This window comes from Exophiala spinifera, assembly GCF_000836115.1.
Source record: "Exophiala spinifera strain CBS 89968 unplaced genomic scaffold supercont1.1, whole genome shotgun sequence".
NCBI lineage: Eukaryota > Fungi > Ascomycota > Eurotiomycetes > Chaetothyriales > Herpotrichiellaceae > Exophiala > Exophiala spinifera.
The window spans coordinates 2,313,632-2,341,129 of record NW_015622513.1 but is presented as its reverse complement, the minus strand read 5'-3'; the positions used below and the strand labels follow the sequence as shown (position 1 = coordinate 2,341,129).

The window sequence follows — 27,498 nt, the reverse complement described above, 5'->3', positions numbered from 1 at the left end:
GATATCAGACCCTCTCGTTTGGATATCAGACCCTCTCGTTTGGATATCAGACCCTCTCGTTTGGATATCAGACCCTCTCGTCTGGACTAAACCTCAATCCGGCCTGCAAGAGATCTCTGTCTTAGCAATAGAGGGATATGTACGCACACTGCGACGGACGTTCTGCGTGTCTCAGTCCGTCACTTGTCGAGGACTTTCACGAGAAAAGGCTCTCGCTGATACCTCTCGACAGCCTGATAGCCCCTGGGAAAGTCACCGAGTCGCTTAGGCTGCAGGCTGTATTTCAAATATTGAGGAAACCGACCCGTCTCGCAAAGTGACCGGGAGCATCATCAGATTGATCCTGTTTTGATACGACCAGGCCCCAGTGTAATGTATGCTGGGAGAAGGCAATGGTTCCCTGTGCCCAGGCTTTCACAGCCAACGCTTGCATCAGTCAATTCAGCCGTCTGCGATGGTCGAATTTCCTCAGCTGAGCCTCGTATCGGGGAATGGAAAATGTTCCCCGCATGTTTACTGAACGGCACGTCGCAGAGGCCGGGTTGACTAATCGGCCAGTGTAAGCACGCCATCGCCTCAAGACGAGACCAAGCCAATGCACGACAGGATGAGCTCTGTCACTGACCCGGCTTCATGAGGATGATGCTGATGATGCTTCTGTTGCTGCTGCTGCTGCTGATGATGCGAGAGATGCAAAAGTTGAGTGATATTGTGATTGTTCAGTGATACCAGAAGAGTAATCTCAAACACACCACGGGCCATTCATATATATCTTGCTACTACGCGACAGAGACCTGTAGAGGAAAGACAAGAACATCTCCAAGCCGCAATCAACATGTCCGCAATTCAGAAGAACGTCGAGGCCGCCTCCGAAAAGTACTCGTCCTCTTTCACCAAGGGACATCTCGCCCTTCCACCGGCAAAGAAGTATCTCGTTCTGACGTGCATGGACGCTCGCATCGACCCTGCACAAGCATTTGGGATCGAATTGGGCGATGCTCATGTTATTCGAAATGTGAGACTAGACTTCCTTACAACATCTCCCGACGTCGTACTGGTTTTTCTTGAACGCCAACAGTTCCAAGAGCCTTGTACGCTAACATACATCACATTGCTAGGCTGGAGCTTCAGCCCCTGATGCGCTTCGTAGCATCATCATCTCCGAGCAACTTCTGGGAACTCACGAAATAGTTCTAGTCAAACATACCGGATGCGGCATGTTGACGTTCAGTAACTCGGACGCGTATGGTTTAGTCGAAACCAACCTTGGGTATGCAGCATGGCGCCATCACATGCGAGAAGACATACTGACAGACCTGCAGTTCCGAGGCCGTGGACGAGCTCAAAACCCGTAACTTGGATTTTCTGCCGTTTTCAGATCTGGAGGAGGAGGTGAAGAAAGACGTCAAGTACTTGCAGGATGCAAAACTCGTGCCGAACAATGTGGCAATCAGCGGGTGGATATATGAAGTTGAGACTGGCAAGACTCGACGTGTCGTGTAAACTCCATTCGCCCTAACGATCACCGCGGGTTATTTGGTAAGCAAGTGGTGTAGGCGATGTGTGGGTGATTTGTCGGGTGTTTCGATCCGGAAAGGAGAAACAGTGTGGTCAGGCTGGGACGGGTTTAGCAATACGGGCTGCTCGCGATAACAAATGCCCTTCATGTTGCACGCAAGAGAACGAGAGGGTAGGGGCCCACTGAGAATCCATTTGTTGACCATGGCCCCAGCCTTACTTCAGCCTTGTACACCTCGGCAGCTGGCCCATTCGTGGCGCTGACATAAGTGATATGAGACCGTGAGCCATCGACTGGTTGGTTCTTCAGACTGACAAGGCTGTCATGACGTCGAGATGTCTCCATGCCAGGATTGAGTACTCCACGATTCCAGGTTTTGGCGGCACCAAGAGTAGCAAAGTTTCGCAAGTTGCGCACGTCGTACTGTCACAATCGATAAAGTGATGATCCTCTGATGTGCTTCTTGCGTCGGCCGAGATTCTAGAACGTAATTCCACCACCCAAGTGACAGTCTACCCGAAACCATGCATACACTCACTTGCCCCAGTAAATATTTCGTCTCCTTCTCTCCTACATTGTATCCCGAAGACAGCGATGACCGCAACAGAGAGTGTGGTTGCAAAACCTAGCAGAGCATCTGTACGTCAGACGAGACGGTCAAGACCTTCTGACCATGGACAACCTGTCAGGCACATTGATACGCTGCAGCATGTTTCGACCGTGGATAGCAGCAACCCTTCGGCGAGCTCAAGTGACTCGGCCATGGTTCGCCCTCTAGGCCTCAAGTCTGAGAAGTTCAAGTCCTTGGCACACGGTGACAGAAGACGACGTCTAGACGCTCCTCCGCCATTGCCATTCGACCTTCGCGACCACAAGATATCAATAAGTATATTTGTCTTCCTGGCACTAGCGGAGTGCTGCTTTCTCCCGATCGGCCTGTACTATGGTTTGATCTATGGATCGAATTTGCGAATGGGTAAGTGCGTCATATCTTGATACATGGTGGTCACAAACCAGAGTCCTAACGCACGCCACTAGGTCTCATTTTTGCAATCATAACCAGCTTGTTCGGATTTGTGAGCGGCTATGAATTCGGGTTGCGATCCTGGCGCATTATGCGGTACGGCGACGACTTTCGGCCATTATATGGCAGCCAATACTTCAGGGGTTTCGATGCGACCCAATATGTGCTGCTTACTCCTTTCACGGTTATGACCATCATCTTGATCATCTTCAGCATTCCACATAACCCATCGGTCAAGGCACTGTCATTGCCGATGCCTGTTGGTATGATTAATTTGGGCTTAATGTTTATCGTTAACGGTGTAGCTGCGCAGCGGCGGTGGAGACTGATGCATTTCCGACTCAGCTCCCACGTCAGGAATACCGTATGTCCACCACTGACCTTCGTTTTCATGGAGGATATTTGTGCTGTGGATGGCAGGGGCGGCAAAAAATATCGCAAAGCAGCTCTAGCGAGGTACAACGCGTCTCCGCAGTTCCGCACCTTGCTCATGGAGGTGCTTTGGTTTTGGTCAATTTCAGCAGTGGTGATTGGAGCAGCTCTGGCAACAGTCATATGGTTCGTCAGCGATCATGTCGCATGGAGCTTAGGTTGGGGTGTGCCTTCGTTGTGGGCTTTGGTCGGGACGTGGCTGACAATCCTCTGGGTCCAAAGAGGACTCCGTATTGAGAAGGCGACCTGGACACCAGTACAGGCAAACCAAGTATAAGATGCAGACTGGACAGCATGCATAGTGTTCAAGGATTTCGATTGTGTGAACCTGACAAGGTGGACGGTGCGAAATTCGCAGGATCAACCTGTTGTATCCATTCCAACGCTCGTTGGATGTACTTGTCCTCTTTAGACTGATTTGAAGCGGCATTTTGTTTTTGAGTGATTGGTTGTAATACCGATTCGACAACTTCTATCGTCACAGCACGAGCCTCGCCTGCCTTTTTTAAGCAGATTTCAGGGTCTCCCAGGTACATACCCTCTGCCGACTCGTCGATTAATTCAGAGACATGACGGCTCCGCTTGAGTATCGTGTCCAATTGTTTGATCTGAGACCTTGACGCTTGTTTCGACAGGTCCATTTTCTCGAGCCTTTGTTTGATAACGACGTGAATGCTTTGAGGGATACGGTTGAGAACCTTGAGCGCTTGCTCTTTGACCCCGGCAGAGATAGCAATTCTGTCAGTGTCGCTACCCTCCTCCAGGTTCTCCTCCTCGTCGTCGTCGCTCAGCTGCTCGCCAAAGGGGTCATCATCATCAATATTCTCTGCCGGATCCCATTCTTCGAACTCTCTTACCGCATCCTTCATCAAGTCAAGCCATTCCTTGGACTTTCTGACCACATAGCCAGGCACGCCTTCCTTCGCTAGGGGTACTAACTTGTCACAATCATCCCAGATGCGTCCAGTGGCCTCGGTGAAAGCCTTCTTTCGCACTCCAGATAGTTCTGTCTTTGGTTTCCCCTCTGTACTTCGCGTTGCTATCAATTGCAGCAGTCCTTGAGTATCCAGGAGAGTAGTCGCGGCCAGAGAACGACACTCGCCAGAAAACGAAGCTGTAAACAACTCGGCCGTGGTCAGAAGCGCCGCCGTTACGAGGGACGTCAGGATTGACTCGTTCAGTGGTTTGAGGCAGGTCGTGATAGCCGAAGCCGTGAATGGAGTTGTAATAGCCAGCAAGGATAGCTTGGTGACTTGTGATTTTAGAGACGCAGCGGCTGCATCAGCTAGAATGAGCGGGGATGGTGAGTCTGGGTTCGTGGGAGGCAAGTCGATCGCAGCGTTTGGCGCAAGAGACGCCGCGAAACGTTCACAGAGTGAGATGGAAGTCTGCAAAACGGCAGCGAGACTGCCATTATTGGACACACTCATGTCTGGCCCGTTGTGATATGGCCGAGTAGAGACCAGTTTTTCGACATCTAAGATCTATATTGCTGGCGAAGACCGCACACTCTGGAGAAGTCGCACCGCATGAATTTCTGCGGCGTCGGATAAACTCCGGATATAAAATCATCCGGCAGCCTCGCCGAAGCCGGTGAGACGCACGAGGCTGTTGAACCGTCAACACAGCAGCTGGCATCTCAACCTAGGTTCGCGTGCACCTGATAACGCTGCGTCTTCGACCTTGACTACTGCTGGACGCTGAAGCATGCTCTGATGTCTATGGATTGTCTCCGCCTTCACTGCGGCATCGAGATGAAGTCACACGGCCTGGCCCTGAGTTCCGAAGCGGAAATGAACGAGTGCCGATACCCATTGATAGGGGAGCCGGTCAGCATCTACGAGTACGACGTACATACGCATCGCTCAGCATAGTCGTCTGGCTGTACAATACACCCCGGCTTTTTGCCAGATTGGCACAGTATCTATGCTTGATAGTGATCGAACAAACTTTCCAGCAACCTTGGGTTTTATGCTTTGTGTGATAGTGATCCGTTATCCAAACAAGCGATAATGGCCGCAAGCACCTGGGAGACCATCGCTACAGAAGCCCAGAAATCTCTACTCGCTTCTATCCCTCCAAAATGGCGTCTACCTGGCCCCGTCAATGCAGGAATAACAGACGTCCGCTCGATACCACGCACCTGCGGGTTACTAACCGAGAAGCAGCTCGAGATCACCGAGCAAACAGCCAGCGAATTGCTTCCCAAGTTGCGTAATGGGACATTATTATCAGTCGAAGTTACTGAGGCTTTTTGTGCCCGAGCAGCTATTGCGCATCAATGTGTATGGCTTTTGATCTCTCTTTTGTATCCAGAAAATGACCATTTGCAGGTGAATTGTCTCACAGCATTCTTCTCGGAAGAAGCCATGGCGCGCGCCAGAGAGCTGGATGACATTCTTTCAAAGACAGGAAAGCCAGTGGGTCCTTTACATGGACTACCTGTTGGCATCAAGGTTTGAAAGACACCATACTAGCAGCCCAGCTACTGTCCTGATGGCTACTAGGACATTTTTCACATGAAAGGCAAAAGATTGACCATGGGCTATGTCGCATGGCACGATAATGAGTGTACAACAGACGCCTCGGTCGTCCAGATTCTCCGAAATGCAGGTGGTACGTATGTGTCTCAACACTCTCCGTCCTCGCCTCCCCAGGGGCCATCTCAATGATTATGTCTCAGCCGTCTTCTTCGTTCGCACCGCAATGCCCCAGACCGGCATGTTTCTCGAAACCTGGAGCAACCTCTGGGGCCGGACAAAGAACCCCTTCAACACGAACTTTTCGGCTGGCGGATCATCCGGCGGTGACGGTGCCCTCGTCGCCATGCGCGGTGCACCGTTTTGTCCCTCAACGGATATCGGCGGAAGCATTCGTGCTCCGGGGACATTCAACGGGCTGTACGCCATACGACCTACGGCTGAACGCACCGCGAAACGAGGCATGGGCACAGCCGCTCCAGGACAGATCTCCATCAAGGTGTCATGTGGGCCAAACTGCCATAGCATGTCGGATTTGAAACTCGTCACTGAGATATTACTGACACACCACGGTCTCCCTTTCGAGGCAACGGCAGTGTCCATGCCATGGAAGCAAATCGAAGCTAAGCAAGGTAAACTCTCGTTCGGGCTAATGACAACAGACGACTGTGTCACTCCTCATCCACCCATTGCTCGTGCACTGCAGGAAACTGCGGCGAAGTTAAGAAGCGCTGGGCATGAAGGTATGTTGTCATCCTATCTGCTATCTCATAAAGTCCATTCTACGCGTTGCGTAGTTGTTGATACGCTGACTCTCTTCTGCTGTGTAGTACTCGAATTCAAACCTCCTTTTGACTGCTGGGAAATCGCACATGCAACAGTACGTATACTTGCAGACTCTGGTGACCGACTCACACACTCACAATTCATGCCCACTTCTCCGCCAACACGTCTATTCTTCTATACACACCTCAGCCCCGCGTCCTCTGTCTGCGTTCTGTCCAACTGACAAGTGTGGGTGGGCGCGACTTACAGTGGCAACTTTGGTTCCAAACTGGCGCAAGGGAGACAATCGACCTTGTCAAATCGTCAGGCGAACCCATCTACCCGACGTTCCAATGGTACTTGGACTTTTTCAGGATCAAACCACTAACGGTACCGGAGCTGTTCAAGGTAAATATTGAATGCCCCTGCTCCGCTTTTGTGAACGCCCTGGAAAGGGGAATCTTTCATGCCCCAGCTTGACACATCTTTGAGTCCTTGACTGACACGCGACTCCCTTTTTTCTCGTACCGGTAAAAGCTCAACACCAAACTCGCCGAATGCCGCTACGACTTCACACGCGCATGGCACGAAACGAGCGCGCGCACCAGCACCTCTCGTCCCATCGACGCACTCATCGCCCCTTGCGCACCTTCGGCCAGTTTCCCCCACGGCCACCCTGTATGGTGGGGATACTTCAGTCTCTGGAACTTGTTGGACTACCCTAGCGTCGTGATGCCGTTGAAAAACATGCGTGTCGATCCGGAAAAGGACGTCAAGGACACGAATTACACGCCAAAGGATAACGTGTTTGATAGGATGAACTGGGAAATTTGTGAGCTGCCCTGCACCCCCCTAAGGCTGAACTGCAGAGTCCTCGCGCCTCCAGGTTTTCCTCACCTCATCAGGTCTCGCGGGAAGCCGTGCAGAAGTTACGGGAGACACATGGTCGCGGCGATGCTAATTCGACGTTTTGTAACCTCACAGATGATCCTGAGCTGTGGAAGAATCAGCCATTGACAATTCAAATCGTCAAGCCGCAATTCATGGATGAGGAGCTCATATCTGTCGCGGAGACTATAGATGGGATATGCAATGCCGATGCGTGAGTCTAGTCTCGACTAGCCAACTTGCATTTTATCAAGAAGAGGTGGATAGTTACATTTACGAAGACGAAGAAGACGAAGACGAAGAAGACGAAGACGAAGAAGACGAAGACGAAGAAGACGAAGACGAAGAAGACGAAGACGAAGAAGACGAAGACGAAGAAGAAGAAGAGGAAGAAGAAGAAGAAGAGGAAGAAGAAGAAGAAGAGGAAGAGGAGGAGGAGGAGGAGAATAGATGGCTCCAGAGCGTATATGATTCATGAATACATTCAAATCCGTCTCAGTCACTCAGTCGCTCATTTCCCTGTTCTGCGAGGCAATGCTTGTTGTGCATCTCAGTGGCCCGAAGAAGACACTGCTCACTTGCCTACATAAGCTGATAGATACTCCTGACGTTGTTCCATGAGTTAGTCAGCTCTTGATTGGGATAATCGAGCTAGTTGGACTCGTATCATACCTAGTGAACTTGTGATCTTACGGTGGCTGTGATACTTCCAGTGGGTCTAGGAATCAGGGAAATGGTGGACCACTTTACAAATGACAATAAGTACGCGTCTGAAGCTTTTCAATTTCTCCGAGAAGAAGTTATTACTTTAGGTAATGCTACCATTGCCGTTCTTGCCTGCACGAATCTGAGTATTGAACGGCCATTTCGAGTCGTGTCGTCGTGTCGTCGTATGAAATTGCATGGTCCCCTAGAACTCCCGTATTCCAGGATCCGTGAAAAGGATACCTCCTCGGAGCCAACATCTGCATTCAACCCCAGGGCAAGAAGGAGCCGTTGTTATCTGCTTTCCAACAGTTTCACGGCCATGCGACCTCCATATTCATCAGTCCTAACCATAGTAACCAAGGTCGTAATCATGAACCTTGGTCCATCGTAACCAAAGTCGTGAACCTCACCAAATCTTGGCCATCAACCACCACAACACACTCGTCACACTCATCAACCCCCCTAATCCTCGCAACCATTCTCATCGCACCTCGCCATCATCTCGTCCGCATCCAAGTATCCATCACCGTTTCGATCATGCCACAAGAATTTTTGAAGGATACTTTGTCCTTCTACGGTCCTGGCATGTAGCTTCGAGAGGCCGAAATGGCCCAAGTACTGGTCCTTGGAGACGACTCTGGTCCCATTGACGATGAGTCCGGCACTGAGGTCGTCGAATATCTCCGTGGAGCTCTCATCATCATCCATCTCGTGGAGCTGAGCAGATTCCAGTCTTGGAGCCACAATCTTCGCGAAAGTCGTCGGGGCGGGCGTTGCTATGGCCTTGATGAAATCATTAACATCACCAAAGTCACTTGACGTACGTGGTAACTCTATAGCGTCAAAGATAGGTGAGTCACTGGCGTCCTCAGGGTTTGTAGACGTGGTGTATGCGAAGGATTCGGCTGTTGGGGCTGGCGACGGAGGAAGTGGTTCCCATGTGGTGATGTGCATAGCACGGCATGTCCATGTGGTTCCTCCTGGCGCGGTGATGGTACTGGTAAAGCTCCACTGAGGCGTCGCGGAGACCGCAATCGGCTGAAAGATGACGCGGACTGTCAAGAGAGATCCCAATAACGTACATGTCAGTAACGATGATGCTGGTGCGGAGTACAAGATTGTAAAACTGTTAAAGTGGCCGAAAAGCGGCCAAAAAGCTTTCGGAAAATCCATCCTCCGACATGGAAAACTGGTAAATAGCAACACAATATGAGAAAGGAGAGAATAAGAGTGACGCTGACCTCCTTTACATTTACAGCAGAACGCATTACATTTATCGTATCCGCAACAAGGTGTCCCTTTAGAATTATCGCCACATCTTCCGAGGAGGGTAGTCCGCCGACAGCACTTGGATTCCACAGGACGGACCGTCAGAGAGAAGCAGACAAAGAGAAGAATATTTAGCAACACAAGAGGATGCATGATAGGCAGGGCAGATTGCTTGTTGTCTGCTTGCGTGATAGAAGTATAGTCGCGCGATGGGAGGAAAGTGTGAATGCGACAGGGGTGATTCGGTCGCTTTATACGTGTGAAGCAAACCGCGGTGGACGAGGTGTGGGTGGATCTGAAGGTCTGCTGCAGTTTTCTTGAAAGGCAAAATACGCTTGATCCAAGTGTACAGTTGGAGATGAAATCTTGGTTGAATCAAGGATGCCTTACGAGACTGCTGAGCCGGTAGTAACCTGTGGCTGTGGGTTAATGATGTGGGTTGTGGAGTTGAGAGTAATGCTTTGCCAAAGCAAAGTGCGGACCGTGGTGAATCCGTTTTGCCTTCATATTGGATGTGGTTTCTGGTGGATATGGCCTGTTGGGAGGTCTCCTGTTCACAAGGAATGAATGGTACATAGTATGAGTCGGACGTGAAAAACCTAAGAGTAGACTTTTACAAGGCAAAGGTAAATAGTTCGGGAGGAAAACTGTTGTGTAATTGGTCCGCTCCACGTGTGCCCAATTCCTATGCGTGATTTCTCATACCGGACAAGGGTGTAGTCAAGGCTGACTTCAGCCTGCGTAGATCAAGAAGTTAAAATGTCGATCATTTCTAGGCCGAATGGGGAGTAAAGCTTCATGCCTCGGGAAAGGAGCGCTTGCCCACGATGGGGTGAAACTCGCGTCAAGCGGAGAATACCATTCCGGACACCCATCTTGAGATTTCACTTTTCAAGACCAGGCCAAGTATTCATCCAGTCATCTGTGCTGATGGACTGGTGATGATGGGAATAGGCAAAGATATCTTCCCAGTTGATCTCGTTCAGAGCATTGATATCAAAACCTTCCTGCTGAGCGGGTGGCTGCTGCTGGTCTGATATGAGAATTTTGAACTTGTCGGCAAGGTTGGTGAACAATTTCAGTAGCCCATCAGCATTAGGCCAGTATTCTGACAATGCAGTCGCAATAGGAAAGACTCGCTCGAGATCTCTGACGTGATTTAATGCCACCAGTACGGCTCCGTTGGTGATGGACCGCTGTATCTCCTTGGACAGGTAGATGGCTGCCGCTGTCAAAGCCATGACACTGGTCGAATAGCACTGATTCAGAACATCAGTGGCCGCCATCGTCTCAAAAACAGATAGAATGGCACGAGTCGCACCGCTGCACAATTCGACACTGTTGATGGAGCCCAGTCCGAAATCTCCACTTCTGCTATGCAAGCGGAACAGATGTAGGACAACACAGTGATAATGAAGCTGCAGTTGTAACGACCAAAAGTCAGTGGTCATTGGAAGACCTATGGCCCAGTTTGCGAGTCTCGTTTGGAAAGTTTCCAGGTCTAATTGAGAATCCCTTTTGAGGATACCTGGCGACGTCAGCCGCAGCAAGTCCACCACGATATAACATAATTCGATATTCCTTGCACAGTAATGGATGTGCGTGGCGAGAGTATCCTGGGAGCCCTGGATTTCATCGAAGTCTCTCGCATCAAGCGGGCCCTGGTCAAAATCTTCTAGGCGTATCATGGATGGACGGCCATGTTCCAGTGCTGACATAACCTCAACCTGAAACAACGTCCACCACGTACGACGGTAGAGGCGTCGGTCCCTCCATGGCATCCGGTCTGGTGTGTCTGGTTCCGCCAGAATATTGCGGTGCATACCTATGCCGTAAGCTGTACGACAAGCAACCCCGGACCAGTAGTATGCGTTCATACTGACAGTATCTGCATTCTCGAGATGCCATGTGAACAGTAATGCAGCGGCGACGAGGTGCTGTCTGTCATTCTCGTGACGCATGTCAAAGAGCCACTTTCCCCGTTTGAAGAGGAGTGACTTGAAGGTGCATCTCGATCTTTTGACCTTGGCATCTTGGGATACGTGAGCACCGACGAGCATGATGGCGTAGAGAAGCAGAAGAGGTCTTTCATCCTGTGCCAGGTCGTATTTGGAACGAAACGACTGCTCGTCAACAACGGGAAAAATCGGATGGACCTTACTGAAGAAGGACTCGATCAACTCACCTCTCAGCTCTTTGCTGAAGGGGGCATAAATGTCCTGGGCACTATCTTGAGCAGCAGACGGGGTGTATGTTCGGCTCGTAAGTGACGGTGAAGGATGGATTTCAGGATGTGGATATACCAAGAATGGCCTGGAAGACTGGTCCAGGCTAATGAGGTGACTCAGGTTGGACACCTTTGTCCCAATATAGACTATTCTCATTCGATCAAGCGTATTGAAAACGTCCCATTTTGAAGAGGGTAGCCCATGCTGGAAGAACTGGGACAGGCTCGTCCGGGCTAGTCCTTGGGAGGCCAATGCTTCACTGTCAAGGCCTTCTTGAGACTCATGTGTTGATTCATCCTCGTCTCGAGCCTTGTGCGCCGAGCGTGTACTCGTGTGGAGGACCGATTCTGTCACATCATGGGTGTTGGGGCGAGTTGAAGCGTCCATCCTTCGCCGGATCGGTCGTTTCCAGGCCATCGTAAACCTGAGAAGGATATGGTCAGTAGCCATCAGCAATCAACTGAGTGACTGCGTTGTAGAAGAATTGCGCTTTACCTGCACTCGATCGCGGCTCGTTTACAGGCGCTGCATGGCTCTTGGTTTACCGAAGTCCCTCGAACCGAGTCACAGCGGATCTTTCGACGTCTGCATGTGTCACAAGAATGCATCTGCTGTCGCCGAGGCGAGCCGCTAGATAACGGCGATGTCGCCATATCATCGAGGAGATGCTGAGATGCTGGACAGTCACATCAGGACTTTGATTGTCCCCGAACTTACTAAGTCATTGACGTTGCCGAGCGGCCTCGGCTGTCTGACCAAAAAAATACCAAGTCAGTCCGGAGTCCGGTTGGCGTCTACAGCTTTTGATGAGCTCGTCTGACAGTGACAATTTGGTCTGCAGGCGAGGGGAATAGCTGTGTCTACGATATCGGGCCATCATTGCTGCCAGAAGCTTCGGCCTCACCTTTGCCTTGACAGAATAGTGCGTACCTCAAAAGGGACTTCAGGGCTACAAGTATTTGTACCGGGCAGGTCTGTACCCTGGGATCTATCACCACTACAGCGCCTTGCAAGTCGTTCATGACCCGGACTGAATCGTGGAAGATTGAATCAAGATAAGTTACTGCATGACATCACTGGGCAACAGCAGCAGTGACGATAATGTTCGAATCTGAACTCCTGGGTATCTCGCTGGTGATGATCTGTTAACGTGGTTGTCGACGGAATGCCCAATGATGGATTCCCAATTACCCATCCTCTCTGCTATGGGCCTCGACATCATGACTGGACTCCATGATCCGCTCAATCAAACCTGGACTATGTCGCCGCACCAGTCACGCCTCTCGGATCTTACTTCCACATCGTCAAGATCTTACAGACGAGGGGTGGACGCTTTGTCGTGACGTGACTGTTGATACTCCAAATGAAGGACCAGCGCAGCGAGCCCTGGTGACGAAAGGTAAACAAGCGAGGCTCTCCCTGGATCCAAGAGGATGCATTTCCTGCACAGTGAAGACATGAATCTCCGATCATTATCTACCTGGTATGATCTCCCCTGCACGCGGTGTGCGTTATATCAACGGTGTTTCGTGTCAAGTGTTGCCGACCAGGCTGAACATTCATACTCACCCGTACTCACCCCGGCGTCTAGACTTGCGGCCACAACGCCTACTCTTCCTTCGTCAAGCGCCCAGTGCATTCTCCACGGGCGTCAGAGTCAATTCTTCACGCCCTGCAGCCATCATGGACGCCATCAAATCCACAATCGCGGAGAACATGGGCGGCATCGCGCACAAACTCGCCGACGCCAAAGACCAGTTCGACATCAACAAAGACGTTCCCGACCAGACGGGCAAAGTAGCCCTGATTACCGGCGGCAGTGAGGGAATCGGCTTCGCGACGGCGTACACACTGCTCAAATCCAACATCTCCAGAGTGTTCATCGTCTCCGTATCCGAGGACGTAATCGACAAGGCAGTCGAAGAGGTCAAGACGAATCTCGGGGCCGAATACTCGTCCAAAATCACCTGGCTCCAATGCGACATGTCCGACATAGTCGCTGTGGCCGGAGTGGCCAAGCAGGTCCGCGAGCAAACCGACCGACTTGACATTCTCTGTCTCAACGCGGCGCGAGGAATCATGACGTACCAGCTGACGGACTCCGGCATCGACAGGCACATGGCCATCAACCACATCGCGAACGTTACGCTGACGTCGCACCTTCTGCCTTTGCTCAAGCAGACCAGCGGCGGGGGTCCAGTGCGGATTCAGATTCAAGCGTCCAACACGCACCAGATATCACCCAAAGACACCAAGTTTGCCAGCCTGGACGAACTCAACACCGACCTCGGCCCACAGGTTCAGTATGGCCGTTCGAAACTCGCGGCGCTTCTATACGCTCGATACCTGGACGCGCATCTGCACAAGGAACACCCCAACATCCTCATCAACGCGACGCATCCTGGCTTCGTGGAGACCAAGATGTCGGTCGACGACATTCACGAGCCGTACCCGAAGGCCGGGTACGCCATGTCAACAGCCATGAAGCCCTTCAAGAAGGACATCTGGATGGGGTGCGTGAGTACGGTGTACGCGGCGACGGCGACGACAAAGTCAGGAGAGTACATCTGTCCGCCCGCTATTGCAGAGCCGGGGAGCGAGTTGGCCCAAGACGCGCAGTTGGGTGAGCAGCTCATGAAGCTGACGAGGGACATTGTGAGGGAAAAGTTTGCGAGCGAGAGTGTAGAGAAAGGGTGTCCCTTGAAGGATTATTAGTTTGTTCCTGAGCGCTTATCCAAGCACATTCCTTGGGTAGGAGTGTTTTTCTCCCCCATATGAAAGGGAAGAATGGGGGATGAGGAAATAAAATGTGATCCCATGACATGATTAGAATTGCATATCCCTTGAAACATCCTCAATGAAACACATGGGTCGAATAAAGAATATCTTTAGTTCATCCATAAATTTTGTCACGTCTCTCTTTCCAATGGCACTTTGACCACGGTTGTGGGAGCCCTCCGCCATCTTCCATTGCTACTACCTACCAAATGCTCTCCCCCCTTTCCCCCTTTTTCGAACGATGTCTTGAGAGCTGTACAGCCACTCTGCACCGACATCGCACACTCTTCACCCTCTTCACCCGTTTCGGTGTTGATTCGCTCGGGACCCCTTCCCCAAATCAAGTCTCGAACACCTCAATCCTGCATTCGAGTGAAACCTCCTAATCAAACTTCTTTCTACCCAAATGCAATCCAACACCGTGGTTGTACACGAGCGTGCCACCAATCTTGGCGCCGAGCAGCAGCAGTGGCAACAACACGGCGCTGATGAGCATGTTCGTCTGCGTGGGGATCTTTGCCGGGTTCGGTGCCGCCTCCTTGTCCTTTCGAAGGTACCAGCTGTACAGGTTCGCGACGAAAACGACATCGTTGACGATGGCGTGTGTGATACCGGCCTTGATGCGTGGCACCATGGTGCTCTTTTGCTTCCCCTGGGCGTCCTTCTCCCACGGCCCACCGTTCTTGCTGATCATCCCGATCAACTGCTTGTTTCCGGACATGATGGCCGGTACGGTGGTGATCAGACCGGCGCACAGGAGGAAATACGACAGGCGCGTGATGTCGAGCAAGGTCGAGGCCGAGCCGAAGCGGCTGGTTAGGAACTCGGGCTTAACGTAGACCGTCGTCAGGGCATAGAGGATGTCAAGACCCCATGCGAGGACGTTGAAGGCAATGGGGAAGTGGACGAGGGCTGGATGGGCGGGGTGGCTGCGCGGTTCACGAACTGTCAGCTTGGAGGAACCCGCATCGTGTATTCTCGGGTATAAGGTGACGGAAAGGGTCGTGAGATGTTTCGATTCCTTGTCTGGAACGCTCTTTCACGCGAGAATGGTGCAGAGAACATGGGTGTGACTTACTCGGTGTTGAACTCAGGGACGGGCTCACCGACCTTGTGAGCGAACTTGCTCTGGAGCGTGGTTGCGTAGACCATGGTGCTGATTGACGAAGAATGCAAGGACTATGGGACAAATCTCGAAGACTGAGAATTATACGGAGTCAAGCAGGAAAGAAACGAGTGTCTCTGTTAGTAGTGTGTGGGCGTGTGAGAGGGAGTATAGGGAATGGGATACGTGGTGGTAAGTGAGGCTGATGTGTACAGTACGGGGTATATTTAGAAAAAAGGAGCCACGGCCTGGTTGGCACTAATGCGGAGTCCGATCGAGGTTTGCGCGCGACGCCTAAGAAAAAGGTACCGGTAGTAAACAATGACGGGGAGGACGATTTCTGTACCGTCCGAGGATGACAGGGGCGCGATTTAAGAGGTCGATGATAGGACGAGGAGGGATGAACATCAACACGGCCCCCCTGTTAAATCCCCTAAACTACCTTAGTCCACCAACGTTAGGGGCAGAACCACCTAAAAAAGACCCGCTGCCCAGGCGCCCAACCACTGGGAGCACGCCTAACGGGAAAAAGTAGAGGCAAGACCCAATCATAGCAGACTCGGTGGTAAGCAACCCCTTGCCAGCAACATCTACAATACCGTACGAATTATCACGAGTACGCGGCAAGCAACCATCGTGAACGAGCCAGCTTATGTTCCTGACAATCTCAGTTCCTGGGTAGATATATACCTATTGATTCATCCATCGACAAGAGTTACAACTACAACTTGGCCTTGCCCATCGCAGCCAGCACCTCCTCTGCACCCCTGTCTCCCGACCGTACCGCGCCGTCCATATATCCCTTCCACTCGTACGCCGTCTCGGTGCCAATGAAGTGAACCTTGCCGTGGGTCGACCTCAAGGCATGATCATACTTGGTCATGATTCCAGGAGGTGAAGCCGGACAAGGGCATCCCTGAGCCCACTGGTCCTTTGCCCATTCATGTTCCGTCACCACAAGAGGTTCCGGCACGCTGTCAACGTACGGTCCAAACATTTTCTTGAGATGGTCCAAGACAGCCTTGTGTCTCTCCTCTTTGGTGAGAACAGACATCTTTCGGCCAAAGTCGCCATTCGAGAAGCAGGTGAGCGTGTACGAGCCGTATTTATCGTTGCTGGAGTCTCGACACGTCGTGATCGGGCCCTTGAACGACATGACGGCACCCGAGAGTCCTGACGTGCGCCACCAGGGTTCCGAGTACGCCACCATGACCTTCAGCGTGTATCCGAGGACATTTCCCTCGCCGAGCTTGGCTTTGGCTTCGGGCAAAGGTGGCTCGAACGTGATTTCCTTGTACAGAGGCGTTGGGACGGAAACAATGACCCGCTTACACTTGAAGTCTCCTCGCCCAGCTGACACGTAGACGCCCTCGGGCGTCTGTAAAATGCGGCGGACCGGGGAATCCAGAACTACAGACCCGGGTGTGAGCAACTTGGCCAGTTCGATGGACATCGATTGTGTTCCTGCAATGCAAAATCAATCGTCAGTCAACGGGCTTCAGTGGTCCCATACATAACAAAAAACGGTCATTGGTTTGTGTCAGGAAAAAAGACATACCCCTGACGAATCTCAGATGCTGTCCTCCATGCTTGAAGTCCGATCTCATCAGCAAAAGGCCGCCGCCACTCTTGCAGTAGTTCAAGAAGTACAGAGCGCTCATCTCGGCCGGTTCAAGACCCAACATGGCTCGCGTCCACAGCTTCACCGAGGCCAATGCCGTTTCGGACCCGGTCACGCTCTTGCACCACTCCTCCAGAGTCATCTTGTCGTACTTCGCACCGGTCCCGACGGGGTCGCGGATGTCGAGTTCCTGGCACAACTTCTCAAACAATTCACGTACGTACACCAGACTCTCGACTCCGTTAGGTTCTGCCATGGCTTTGGGGGTGCCACCGTACTCGAACAGCCCCAAGCCGCCGCCGATATCCTCCTGGATGATGTTGCCCTCGGTTCTCTGTGTCACCATTTCCAACCCCAGAGACTTTGCGAGCGCGTAGATCTCGCTCTGGTTGGTGTCGTTGATCCAAGCGGCCCCGACATCCTGGAACTTTCCCTGGCCCAGCGGATCGACCGACCACGTCTTGCCGCCGACGCGGTCTCTGGCTTCGACGACGACGCAAGAAACACCGGCCTTTTGGAGGTTGTAGGCTGCTTTGAGCCCGGACAGACCAGCCCCGACGATGACCACTTCCGTCGTCCGCAATGGCTCCTGGCGGACCGCGGCATACGCTTCGATCTCGAACTTATAGTCGGGGAAAGCGAGGGCGGGAACGGGGACCAGCGTGGTCGCCGGTCGATGACCATTCAAGAACGCCTTGACGTGTTTCGTGTGTCGGCGGTTGTTCGGGTCGTAGTCGACAATGTAGTAGACGAGTTTGTACACGTCCGTGACCTTTGCCCCTGCGGCCTCGAGACACCGGCTTAGATTCGCCATGGCCAGGGCGATTTGCTCGTCAATGTCCTTGGGGACTTTGCCATTCTCGTCCGCCCCGACTTGCCCCGCCGTAGCAACGACGCGGGCAGGTCCAGACGATGTCGCGACGTGAGAGAAGATGGGCCGAGTGTCGGATAGTCTGTACGGATCGATTGTGTGCACGCTGGGCAGCAATTTGTCAGAAGGAGGCGACATGTTTGTGGCTCTGCCCTGCTCGGGTCTGCTCTACTCTACCCTTGGGAGTACACGAGGTGTCGAGTGATGGTAAGTAAGGAAATTGCTGCGTGTTCGTCCCGCGAAAGATGTCTAGACCCAGGTGTCTTTGCATGTACTTATTCATTTCACGGATATGCACGACTTCTTGAAAGCGCCAACTCCTGCCTCGGGGAGGGGGGAGACCGGGACGCTTGCTTACCTTACGGTACATGCACTTTGTCGGTGCTTTCGCATCTCACAAGTCTGCCCGCCCTATCAGTTCTTGTAAGAGCGATGCGGAGATGGTCTGTGACGGCGGAACTCGCTGATAAGTGACAGGGGCTTCGCTTCCGACGTGCATCGAGTCGACTTGAGCGCACTGATAGGGCCGGTGGTGAGCTAGTTGGACGGCAAGCCGTGCCGTGGGTTGCCATCTCCGCCACAAACAAAGTTACAAAGGCGCAACTAACAAGTTAGCATCGCGTCAAACAGCGAGTCACTGCCCTCATGTCAGTAGGCGATACGGCCTCCCTACTGCGTGAACAAGATGAGGAAGACGATTCTCTGTTCTGTGAAGGCAAAGGGTGCTAAGATATTGTACCTGACTGGGTGCCACATGCGTGGTGGGTAAATACACAGCTTGCCTGGGACTGATCCCATTCACCATATTTACTAACCTCCTAGGATGTCTTGCTGCTTGTACCATGTGCGACGTGCTATGTACTTATGAACTATGTACTAGGTACTATATACTATACACCATATACTAAGTGCTGCCTATTACAAAGTATTTACATGCCCCGTTTCTCAATTTCAATCGCCTGCTTCACAAAGTCCACGACCGAAGTGCGGAACTTTCTATACGTGATGCCCAAGTCTCTAGCAGCTTCCTCGCCGTCGAGAGTACACGTCTCGTCAAACTCCTGGGGTGTATCGTATTTTGCGACTCGGTCCCTACCCCAATCGAACTCTTCCGCGATGATGTCCGCGGCCATGGTGCAAGTGTACCTCTCCGGTGCCGCGATCGTGTACCGCCTGTTCCCACACTGCGGTCGCAGCAGCGCTTCCACGTGCGCGAGGGCAAGATCCCGAACGTCGATGTAGAATGTGATACCCCTGGGGATATCCTGACCGCTTGTGATCTTCCACAGCGCCTCGCTTGTCTCGTTGAGGTCCGATAGCGTCGTGACTGGGTGCCGCATCGGGCCGAACACCATGGGCGGACACAGCGTGACGATGTCGAACGTGGGCTTTTCCCTGTCGATGAAGTTCCAGGCTTCCAGCTCCGCGAACTTTTTGGACCCTCGATACGCCATTTCAGGACTGGTTGTGGGATCAATGCTCTCGTCGTATGACTGTGGGTTCCAGTCTCTGCCTGTGTACGTGAACTTTGTAGCTTCCTTGCGGCCGTCGTCGATGACTGCGGCAAACGACGAAGTGATGACGATGCGTTTGACTGATGGTTCTCTGGCGGCGGCGTGCAGCACCGACTTGACTCCTTGGATGGCTGGGAGGACCACGTCCTTCTCGTTGTCCCCGGGCTTGAAGCTCAGCGGGCTCGCGAGGTGGACGATACCGTCAATGCCCTTAACCGCGTCAGTAAAGGAAGACGTCGACGACGACCCCGCGAAATCTGCCACTTGCACGAAATCCAGTTGGTCTGCGTACTGCGGACGAGCGTCTTTCATTAGCTGCGCCTTGCCCATGTTTCTCGCCGCTCCCCTGACCCTGCAACCGCGTTCGAGCAGCAAGTCGACGACATGAGCGCCGATGAATCCTGTCGCGCCTGTAACCAGGACGTAGGGCTTGTCAGTACTCATCTTGTCCGCGCACCGGTACCTGATATTCCAATTAAGAAATCCTTCAAGCTTGCGGAAAAGAGCCCCTCGAGGGCCATCGAAGAGGCATGCCAGGAGCTAAAGTAGTGTCTGCACATGGCTCCTGGTGGGAAAGGGTTCATGCTCGTGGGGCAGAATCGGACCTGGACGAAGCGAGGATGGAGAGACGACTGTGGGGTTGACGAGGCCTCGATTCTCTACTGTACGACTCCCGAGAACTCAAGGAGTGGCTCGAATGGGTTACTGTACCGTGGTGAGGCTTGACTATATTCATGGTGGAGGGTTCAACGCCACAGTGGCTGGTGCTTATCACAAGCTCGTGGCCCCCAAAGCCGCGTCAGCGCCACAGGCACCAACCCATGAAGTCAGGGTACCTTAGGTAAGGGTGGCCTGTCCTTTCTATATCTTCCCTTCCCTTCCCAATGAACATCTGCATGGCAATGTAACAATATCTCCCGACTCTCGAGACGATGAAGGTGTTCAGGATCACCACAAATGGACGAACCTGATTTCTTAGCGCCACCACCTGCAGGGCCTCCGCCGCTCTTGTCGGATCAGCAGCTCATCATCTTGGCTCGCCAAGGTTGGCTCTGTGTTGATCTGCCGGATTCACTGTCACGCAGCCTGCAAGATGTCTTTGAAAGCTCCCTCGAATTCTTCAACGACCCGAGTCAGCCAAAAGCCGAGTTGTATCCGAAAAAGCTAGGTACCGAATTCGGCTACTATCCTGTCGCGAATGAAAAAGAGTATCTCACGTTTCGATGTCATGTTCACGGCGGTTCCAATGCCAGCTCAGCCAGTTCGGCTTCAGAAGCATTGGCAGTAGCATCAGCGGTAGCCCTTGAAGCAAAGGTCGCCCAAGCATGGCGAGAGGCCGCACTCTATTTGTTCCGGATCCTGTGCGACATTTCTAGGGCAAGTGATCTCGACTTGTCGGTATGGAACGATATCCTCGACGGAACCTTGACAATGCCGAACTCTGAACAAGACATGACGCACACCTTGATGCGTTTGTTTCGGTACTTCCCTACGACCGGCTTCGCAGGCCAGCATTCCGATCTGGGATTGCTCACCTTATGCGTCGGGAATGGTGAAGGTTTGCAGGCGTTGGATCGGTTTCAGTCGACGACAGATATCCCCGCATGGGTGAATGCTCCTGTGGGTTCAGGCAAGGGCATGGTATTGATCGGCGAGACTCTGAAAGCTCTCTCGTCCAACACTGTCAACACCGGAGCCCACAGAGTCGTCGGCAATCCGCACGGCCGGAGCAGTGTTGTTTTTGCTCTCCGACATTCGACCAGACATGACATTGACTTTGGCCTTTTTGGAGGAGAAGGTGTCATGAGTCCGAAAGAACTGTGGAAAAGTGTACAAGTCGGCAAGATCAACATCAACAGCACCAAGGAGATCCGGGAAAAGCAGCGCGCAAAACTTTATGCTGATAGGTCAAAGAGTGAAGTCAGCGATACTCTTACAACTGGGCAGGGGTAGGCCGGAAGGACAAGGTTACCAAAAAGAGACCAGTGATTTCAAAAGGTACTTCTATACTTCACCGGACACTGCTTCCAACATTGCAGCGATGGACCGCCACTACCGATTGAACATGGCATGGCCTCCATTTGCACTTCCAGCTCATGGCTCCGGCGCTTACATCTTGGTGCCTTCTCAAGGTACTTGATTCCGTCAGCGGCGTCATTTACACAGGCCACCACGGCGGCCAGCAGGGAAGCCAGAGTACTTTGGTCATGATATTGCGCAACATCAAGATATCTAAACTTCTAGGAGCAGAGATCCGTGGGCTAGAGTGTACACTACATGTAAAACCAGACCAGTCGACCACACAGAGTTTCGGGACCGTGGAAGCTTTGTGTTAGGCATTGGAGAACAGCAAGTCGAGCAACGCACTGGCATTAATTAAATCAGCGCATAGCCGCAGTCAGCAAGGCATGTCATCCGCCCGCCCACAGCAACATCAGAGTATCCCGCCGGCATCCATCAGCTACCATATTCAGGGCATATTTCGCGAGGTATGAGAGAGATGGACTATAAAAAGATCTATTAGAAGTTAGATGATTCAGTTCACCACCATCTCTACCAAGGTACGTGGGTAGACAATCAGAATCTACAATTACAACAACAACAACGGTTAATATCTACACACTTCCGCTATAACTTCTCCTTCTCCACACTCACAAACAACCCATCCGCCTTCGCAAGCACGACGCCCTGCTCATTGACAATCTCGCCCTTTGCAAAATGTTTCCGCCGTTCAATCCTGTCAATCCTCCCCTTGACGAGCACCACACTCGGCGTCGGCACGGGCTTGACGTACGTGACGTTCAAGTACGCCGTGACATTGTCTCCCGTTTGACCCTGCGATCGCCCACATACGGCCACGAGGACGCTCAGGACCTCGTCTAGGATCGTGGCCACGATGCCCCCGTGGCACACGCGCGCGTAGCCGTTGAGGCCCGCCTCGAGGCTGAGAAGCGTGTGCACTTCGTCTTTCAGTGGTGCTAACGCTGTCGGTCGACGGTAGAGTGATATCCAGCCGCGGATCGTGTCGTCGGTCTTGAGAGTCTGGCCGAGCAGGGCGTCTTCCCGCGTCGAGTCCTTGTGGATGCGAGACTCTGTGGATTCGAGTTTGTAGTTTGGATCGTTGAGAATCGCCTGGCACCATGGTATCGATTGGAAAAGGTCGACTTCAGAGAGGTTGTCGCCTGTGGGGCTGTTGGCCATGGCGGCCTGTCCTGGTCTTGTGTGGAGGTCTCGGCGGTGCTGTGATCCTGTTGTCTTGTTGGTGATAGACGATAGTGATGAAATTGGCCGACTCTTGCTGGACCGGTGAAGGTGAGAGTACTTTCGAACGGGCGCGCGTGTGAGGGTGAGTGTAAGTGTGGCTGCGAGACTACTGGATTTCCGCATCGGTCAACGTCTGTACACACTCGTAGAGGGACGTTGAAGCTCCCATTAATCTACTATTGCTTGAGTCTCAATAGTGAATAGATCTGGTTCTCGGGGCGAAGTTCTTGGTGTGTATCTGCTACTCGTACTCGTACCTACGACGCTGTTCACTGGCATGAAGGAACTCGGTACTCGTCGTCGTGCCTCGGTTAAGTGGCCTAACTTGGTTCCTCTAGGGAGATTTCGGCCTAGTGCTCGGTGTTAGACGCCTTAAGCTCGTTCGGTTCGAATTGCTGGCAAGTGTGACGAGATGGTGCTGCTGAGTGACTTAATGTTTCTTCGACGACCGAACCATCCTCGTCAGTGTCAGTAGTTTTCGTCACAGTAGTATGTATTCCTCAACTGCGAACCTGCTTACAGCGAGATGAAATCTTCATGGGCGCGTCAACACCGATAAAATGTGACAGAAGCTTCTGGCCCAGCTAACAATGTTCCGGTCCATGTGCTGACTGACAGGGATAAGGAGGCACATGAAACTATCGCCATTTCTCAAACCTCAGGAGCTGAGCTGATCCTTGCTCTTTTGCATAACATCGACGGGCATGTCTGTACGGAAGCTGCTCCAAAGGCCACCATGCTCACCACTCTCAGCCACATTCCCATCCTGGTCTTGTTATTGGACGCCGAAAGGCTGGGCGGACAAAGGGCCTGGGGACAGATCGCTTCCACCTTGTCGGCCCGGTCAGCCTGGTGAGCCTAACCGTGGTGACAGCCTCGTATTTTCCATGGCTGGTGCGGCTGAATGCCTCTGACACTTCAAACTTGTACCTGGCAGCCTGCCCTCTGCTCTCTGGCCTTTGACATGTGAAAGTCCGCAAGCTGAGACGTAACGAGCTGATATTTCCCCTCTACACCTCTCAAAAAACTGATGCTCATGATAGACAGTATCACTCATCATCAACGCCTCGACTGTTAACTTTTCACGTCGACTCCGTATCAGCACCAACAAAAACCAAAACCCCAACCCCTACTCATCGTAACCGGCATGGCTGTACGCTCCAAACCGGTGCCTTATACGGCGAACCCATTGTATCTTATGCTCAGCGACCTTTGGCTTTTCGCCAGGATCACATTTACATGGCTGCTATCAGCAGGACTTCCCAGCATCATCTTACCGTTGTGGCCAACCAAGTTTCTTGACGAGTTGGCCTTCACTCCAGCAAATGTATGGGCTATATTCTTACACACCCTGCTCATCATCAGCCAAATTGTTTTCTTGGTGTCTCTCATCCCGTTGGCATTCGGTTTGTTACCAATCTTGTACTTTCTCTACATCATTGCTTTCGTACTCGGAAATCAACTTGTATCTGTTCTCCTGAACGGACGGCGACAACACGAGCTCATCTCGTCGAACGAGAAATGCGTAGAGGGCTGGCCGTCCCATCCCAACGAGAAATGGGTCTTTATCAATGGTGTTGCTGTTGGGTAAGTATTTGCGTATCCAGTATGAAGCTATACTCTGACAGTGATTGACTGATGATGCAATAGACGGAGTTGGTTGCAGGCTAACTTGGATCGCCTCTCCATGATATTCAGACGACCAGTCTACGCAATTCACAATCAGACGTGAGTAGTTCGCCTATCCGGACACTCCTGACATTCCATGCAACCAATCACTTGCTTCTGCGCTAACGGCCTCATTTCCATTCAGGCGAGGCATCATCTTCGACGTTCTGGAATGCATCATCCAGCGTGACCTGAACTATGCCACTCTGGACATCCGACAGGCGTACTCGGCGCTCACAGAGATCCTCTCCGACAGTAATGTGCATAAAGTCGTTCTGATTCTACACAGCCAGGGCGCTATCGAAGGTGGAATGGTTCTTGACTGGCTGTACTCTAGTGTTTCGGCGGATGAAATCCGGAAACTCGAGATATACACCTTCGGCAACGCCGCCAACCACTGGAATGCCCCGGCCAATGGCGGCCATTCGAGCGGCAACACTGCGAGCAATGCTCCCAACGGTGATGAAGAAAAATCCCCCTCCCAGACCCAGAGACTCATCGAACACATCGAACACTACGCGAATACAGGGGACTATGTTGCTCGATTTGGTATTCTTCATTTTCGCCCGAACGAAGCTGCGGCGGCGGCGGCGGTGGTGGTGGAATCGGCGGCCGCCACCAGAGCCAACGAAGAGAATGGCTTTGCGGGCCTCCTCTTCAAACGCGAAGGGTCAGGTCACCAACTCAACCAGCACTATCTGGGCCACATGTTCGAGATGGAAGGTGTCGACAAAGGTGACCTGTCCGAGGGCAAAGTCAAGGATAGGAATGCATTTATGAACTCGATTGTCGATGTCGACGTGCTGACGGAGTGGAATACCGTGCAAGCTTCTCCGTTTGCGGGCAAGCATGGTCAGCAAGTTTGGGAATTCAGTCGGTTGTGGAGGTACCGGAATGGCGGGAGCCCATGATATTGAGCCGCTCAACAACGCGGCGAAATCAAGAGGGTCATAATCGGAAGAAAAGACTACATGGATAAAGATACTTGGTGAGAAGAAGTGAAACAGCATATGGACTGTAGCAGGGGACATGGTCCTTCACGGCAGAACGTACTATTTCAATCTTTATCCAACTTGGCGAGGCCTATGCTCGTTTTCCCACTTCCCCTATTCATCTCTTGTTTCTTTTGGGCCAAGTTGATTCTTGTAGGAGGCCTCTGCTATTCTTCAAACAAAGCCATCGACGCCATTCGCGAATCTGGCAAACAGGTTCAAATCAATCGACTCGGCCAACAAATGATAGCCGGCCTCATTCGGATGCAGGTAATCTCCCGACTGCAATGCATCCGCCAACTGACTCGGCACCGTATCGTTTCTAACAACGGCGTCAAAGTCCAAAACAGCGTCAAACGTGCCCGAGTGGCGAATAAAGTCGTTCACTTTCTGCCTGGTCTGCTCGCGCAACGCACTCGTATAGGGCTGCAGCGTCGTGTTCCCGCCGGGCGCCGAGAACGGCGTAATCGTCGCGGCGAACAATGGGATGTTGAAGGCGTGGATCCGCGTCGCGATCTGCTTATACGCCGCGATGAGCCTGTCGTATGTGATGGTCAGGTTCGCGGCGGTCTCGTCCGCAGTGCCGATGTCGTTGACGCCCTCGAAGATCATGGCGTACTTGACCCCGACGTGGGAGAGGACGTCTCGGTCAACACGCGAAAGAACGCTGGGACCGAGACCGTCCTCGAGAATCCGATTGCCACCTGCGGCTTGATTGGATACGGCGATGGAGGCGAGCATTGAATCACCGCTGGACTGAAGACGTGCGAGGAGCAGGTCAGGCCATCTGTTTTTGACACACATGAAAGAATCTCAGCAACAGTCCGCGCCTCAAGGTAAAGAGCAAGGGGGAAAGAGAAGAGATAGAGGGTTATGTTACCGATTGTTCATGTCCGTGTCACTGCCTCGACCGTCGGTGATGGAATCACCTATGATGGAAAATGCATGGACGGTGGGTGGTGACCATGCTTCGAGGGCGGACAGAAAGTACCTGCGAATTATCAATCAATTGACCCTCAGCCAGTCAGGACCGCTTCATCCTGATACTGGGTCGATAGTTGGGGAAAGCATCCAGGGCCTTGTCGAGTTGCACGAGGCTGAGAGCTTACCAATGAGCAGTACTATTCAACTCCGGCCCCGTCAGATTCGTCGCCCCGACCTGATTTCCCACCGTCATCCAGCTTGTCGTGCGACTGCCCGGATGACTGGTGATGTGTGTCCCTTCCTGTCCCGCGGCGAGGTACGTGGTCACGCTGATCATAGATTGAGCCTCGACAGGGAAATCCAGAGGATCCGACACGCCCAGCGCCCCATCCGGGATGACTATCGACTCTTCGCCACCACTGAATGTGACGGTCTGCAGCGTCGACGGCTGGATCGCACTCGTCCCAGCCGAACCATTGTACGGCAGAGCGATTGTCATGCTCGTGATGGGCAAGTCGGTCAAGCCGAAAGCGTTGGAGATGCGGATTCTGATCTGCGATGCGCCTATGGATGTATGCAGCGTCTGACGAATCGTGCTGTTGTTGAATATCACCGTCGAAGTGTTCTAGGTTGAGTCCGATGTTCAGCGATCTACCGAAAGAACCTCTCTTCCCCGGAGGCCTCAAGAAGAGAATTTCTCACAACGTACATATGGTGCTGGTGGCAGATTCGTGTACTCTGTCAGTTGCGGCATGGCCGTCCACGTATCGACCCAGTGGCCGTTCGGGATCCCTGGTGTCGTGACTAGAGATCTTCTGCTCAGTGCACTGCATAGTGACAGTATGTACGTGCTGAGTACAAGTATGGCAGCGCCAGTTTGCTGGAAAGGCGCCATTGAGGGAGTGTGTAGCAGTACCACACTGTTACAATCTTACTTTTCCGTCGAGGTCTGGCAGGATTGCAAGTTGCAATCTGAATGGTCTAGTGAAGCTTGTCATTGCTTGTTCTTGCATTGATCTTACTATTTATACATAACATCGTTGCACTATTCGCATTCTGTGCGTCACGTTAAGGTCTCTGGAAGGGGGTACTGTCGCTTCATGTCAAGTATTAGGCTAAATGCTTCTCCATAAAGCAGATCACTTACTCTTTTCACCTAGTCAAGCCGTTGAAAGGTTTGACTTCCTCCGCATTTCTGGCGCTCCGGCTGTTGAGTGATGGCCATCGACGGGTCCGGGGAGAGACTGTTGAGTGGGAGCTGGCTGAATGTCATACTTTTTGCTATTTGCGGGTCCGGTGGCTCTGGTCCCAATACGCCTGAAGCCAGCCATATCAAGAAGCACAACCTCAATCACCTCAGCGAACGCAAAATACAACATGATAGCGTCAAGAACGACGTCGGGGGGAGCACTGGCCATTGAGACGAAGGAGATCGCTGACTCCAAAAG

At 52.4% G+C, this 27,498-nt stretch overlaps 14 protein-coding genes across 14 annotated transcripts; 6 read left to right on the top strand and 8 right to left on the bottom strand.

Moving 5' to 3' along the window:
* Positions 1-835: 835 nt before the first annotated feature.
* On the top strand, positions 836-1,503 carry PV08_00874 (uncharacterized protein; the record flags this gene model as incomplete). The annotated part of the gene is made up of 3 exons (XM_016375239.1): positions 836-1,015; positions 1,119-1,270; positions 1,323-1,503. The coding sequence occupies 3 exons, from the start codon at positions 836-838 to the stop codon at positions 1,501-1,503; spliced, it is 513 nt and encodes a 170-aa protein (XP_016240515.1).
* Positions 1,504-2,281: 778 nt separating this feature from the next.
* On the top strand, positions 2,282-3,252 carry PV08_00873 (uncharacterized protein; the record flags this gene model as incomplete). Its single annotated transcript, XM_016375238.1, has 2 exons — positions 2,282-2,495; positions 2,558-3,252. 2 exons carry the CDS (start codon positions 2,282-2,284, stop codon positions 3,250-3,252), a joined length of 909 nt encoding a protein of 302 aa, XP_016240514.1.
* Positions 3,253-3,280: 28 nt separating this feature from the next.
* Positions 3,281-4,405, bottom strand: PV08_00872 (uncharacterized protein; the record flags this gene model as incomplete). The annotated part of the gene is made up of 1 exon (XM_016375237.1): positions 3,281-4,405. One exon carries the CDS (start codon positions 4,403-4,405, stop codon positions 3,281-3,283), a length of 1,125 nt encoding a protein of 374 aa, XP_016240513.1.
* Positions 4,406-4,987: 582 nt separating this feature from the next.
* Positions 4,988-7,586, top strand: PV08_00871 (uncharacterized protein; the record flags this gene model as incomplete). The annotated part of the gene is made up of 9 exons (XM_016375236.1): positions 4,988-5,260; positions 5,309-5,431; positions 5,483-5,591; positions 5,659-6,198; positions 6,286-6,335; positions 6,491-6,628; positions 6,758-7,052; positions 7,205-7,322; positions 7,376-7,586. 9 exons carry the CDS (start codon positions 4,988-4,990, stop codon positions 7,584-7,586), a joined length of 1,857 nt encoding a protein of 618 aa, XP_016240512.1.
* A 692-nt stretch (positions 7,587-8,278) lies between these two features.
* PV08_00870 (uncharacterized protein) lies at positions 8,279-8,770 on the bottom strand (the record flags this gene model as incomplete). Its single annotated transcript, XM_016375235.1, has 1 exon — positions 8,279-8,770. One exon carries the CDS (start codon positions 8,768-8,770, stop codon positions 8,279-8,281), a length of 492 nt encoding a protein of 163 aa, XP_016240511.1.
* Positions 8,771-9,969: 1,199 nt separating this feature from the next.
* PV08_00869 (uncharacterized protein) lies at positions 9,970-11,730 on the bottom strand (the record flags this gene model as incomplete). The annotated part of the gene is made up of 1 exon (XM_016375234.1): positions 9,970-11,730. One exon carries the CDS (start codon positions 11,728-11,730, stop codon positions 9,970-9,972), a length of 1,761 nt encoding a protein of 586 aa, XP_016240510.1.
* Positions 11,731-12,996: 1,266 nt separating this feature from the next.
* On the top strand, positions 12,997-14,028 carry PV08_00868 (uncharacterized protein; the record flags this gene model as incomplete). The annotated part of the gene is made up of 1 exon (XM_016375233.1): positions 12,997-14,028. The coding sequence occupies one exon, from the start codon at positions 12,997-12,999 to the stop codon at positions 14,026-14,028; it is 1,032 nt and encodes a 343-aa protein (XP_016240509.1).
* A 445-nt stretch (positions 14,029-14,473) lies between these two features.
* Positions 14,474-15,243, bottom strand: PV08_00867 (uncharacterized protein; the record flags this gene model as incomplete). Its single annotated transcript, XM_016375232.1, has 2 exons — positions 14,474-15,020; positions 15,170-15,243. 2 exons carry the CDS (start codon positions 15,241-15,243, stop codon positions 14,474-14,476), a joined length of 621 nt encoding a protein of 206 aa, XP_016240508.1.
* Positions 15,244-15,917: 674 nt separating this feature from the next.
* On the bottom strand, positions 15,918-17,826 carry PV08_00866 (uncharacterized protein; the record flags this gene model as incomplete). Its single annotated transcript, XM_016375231.1, has 2 exons — positions 15,918-16,660; positions 16,755-17,826. 2 exons carry the CDS (start codon positions 17,824-17,826, stop codon positions 15,918-15,920), a joined length of 1,815 nt encoding a protein of 604 aa, XP_016240507.1.
* A 791-nt stretch (positions 17,827-18,617) lies between these two features.
* PV08_00865 (uncharacterized protein) lies at positions 18,618-19,646 on the bottom strand (the record flags this gene model as incomplete). Its single annotated transcript, XM_016375230.1, has 1 exon — positions 18,618-19,646. One exon carries the CDS (start codon positions 19,644-19,646, stop codon positions 18,618-18,620), a length of 1,029 nt encoding a protein of 342 aa, XP_016240506.1.
* A 513-nt stretch (positions 19,647-20,159) lies between these two features.
* On the top strand, positions 20,160-21,155 carry PV08_00864 (uncharacterized protein; the record flags this gene model as incomplete). Its single annotated transcript, XM_016375229.1, has 1 exon — positions 20,160-21,155. The coding sequence occupies one exon, from the start codon at positions 20,160-20,162 to the stop codon at positions 21,153-21,155; it is 996 nt and encodes a 331-aa protein (XP_016240505.1).
* A 675-nt stretch (positions 21,156-21,830) lies between these two features.
* Positions 21,831-22,403, bottom strand: PV08_00863 (uncharacterized protein; the record flags this gene model as incomplete). Its single annotated transcript, XM_016375228.1, has 1 exon — positions 21,831-22,403. One exon carries the CDS (start codon positions 22,401-22,403, stop codon positions 21,831-21,833), a length of 573 nt encoding a protein of 190 aa, XP_016240504.1.
* Positions 22,404-23,613: 1,210 nt separating this feature from the next.
* Positions 23,614-25,045, top strand: PV08_00862 (uncharacterized protein; the record flags this gene model as incomplete). Its single annotated transcript, XM_016375227.1, has 3 exons — positions 23,614-24,053; positions 24,117-24,194; positions 24,280-25,045. The coding sequence occupies 3 exons, from the start codon at positions 23,614-23,616 to the stop codon at positions 25,043-25,045; spliced, it is 1,284 nt and encodes a 427-aa protein (XP_016240503.1).
* A 255-nt stretch (positions 25,046-25,300) lies between these two features.
* On the bottom strand, positions 25,301-26,945 carry PV08_00861 (uncharacterized protein; the record flags this gene model as incomplete). Its single annotated transcript, XM_016375226.1, has 4 exons — positions 25,301-25,913; positions 26,007-26,117; positions 26,236-26,675; positions 26,760-26,945. 4 exons carry the CDS (start codon positions 26,943-26,945, stop codon positions 25,301-25,303), a joined length of 1,350 nt encoding a protein of 449 aa, XP_016240502.1.
* Positions 26,946-27,498: the final 553 nt, after the last annotated feature.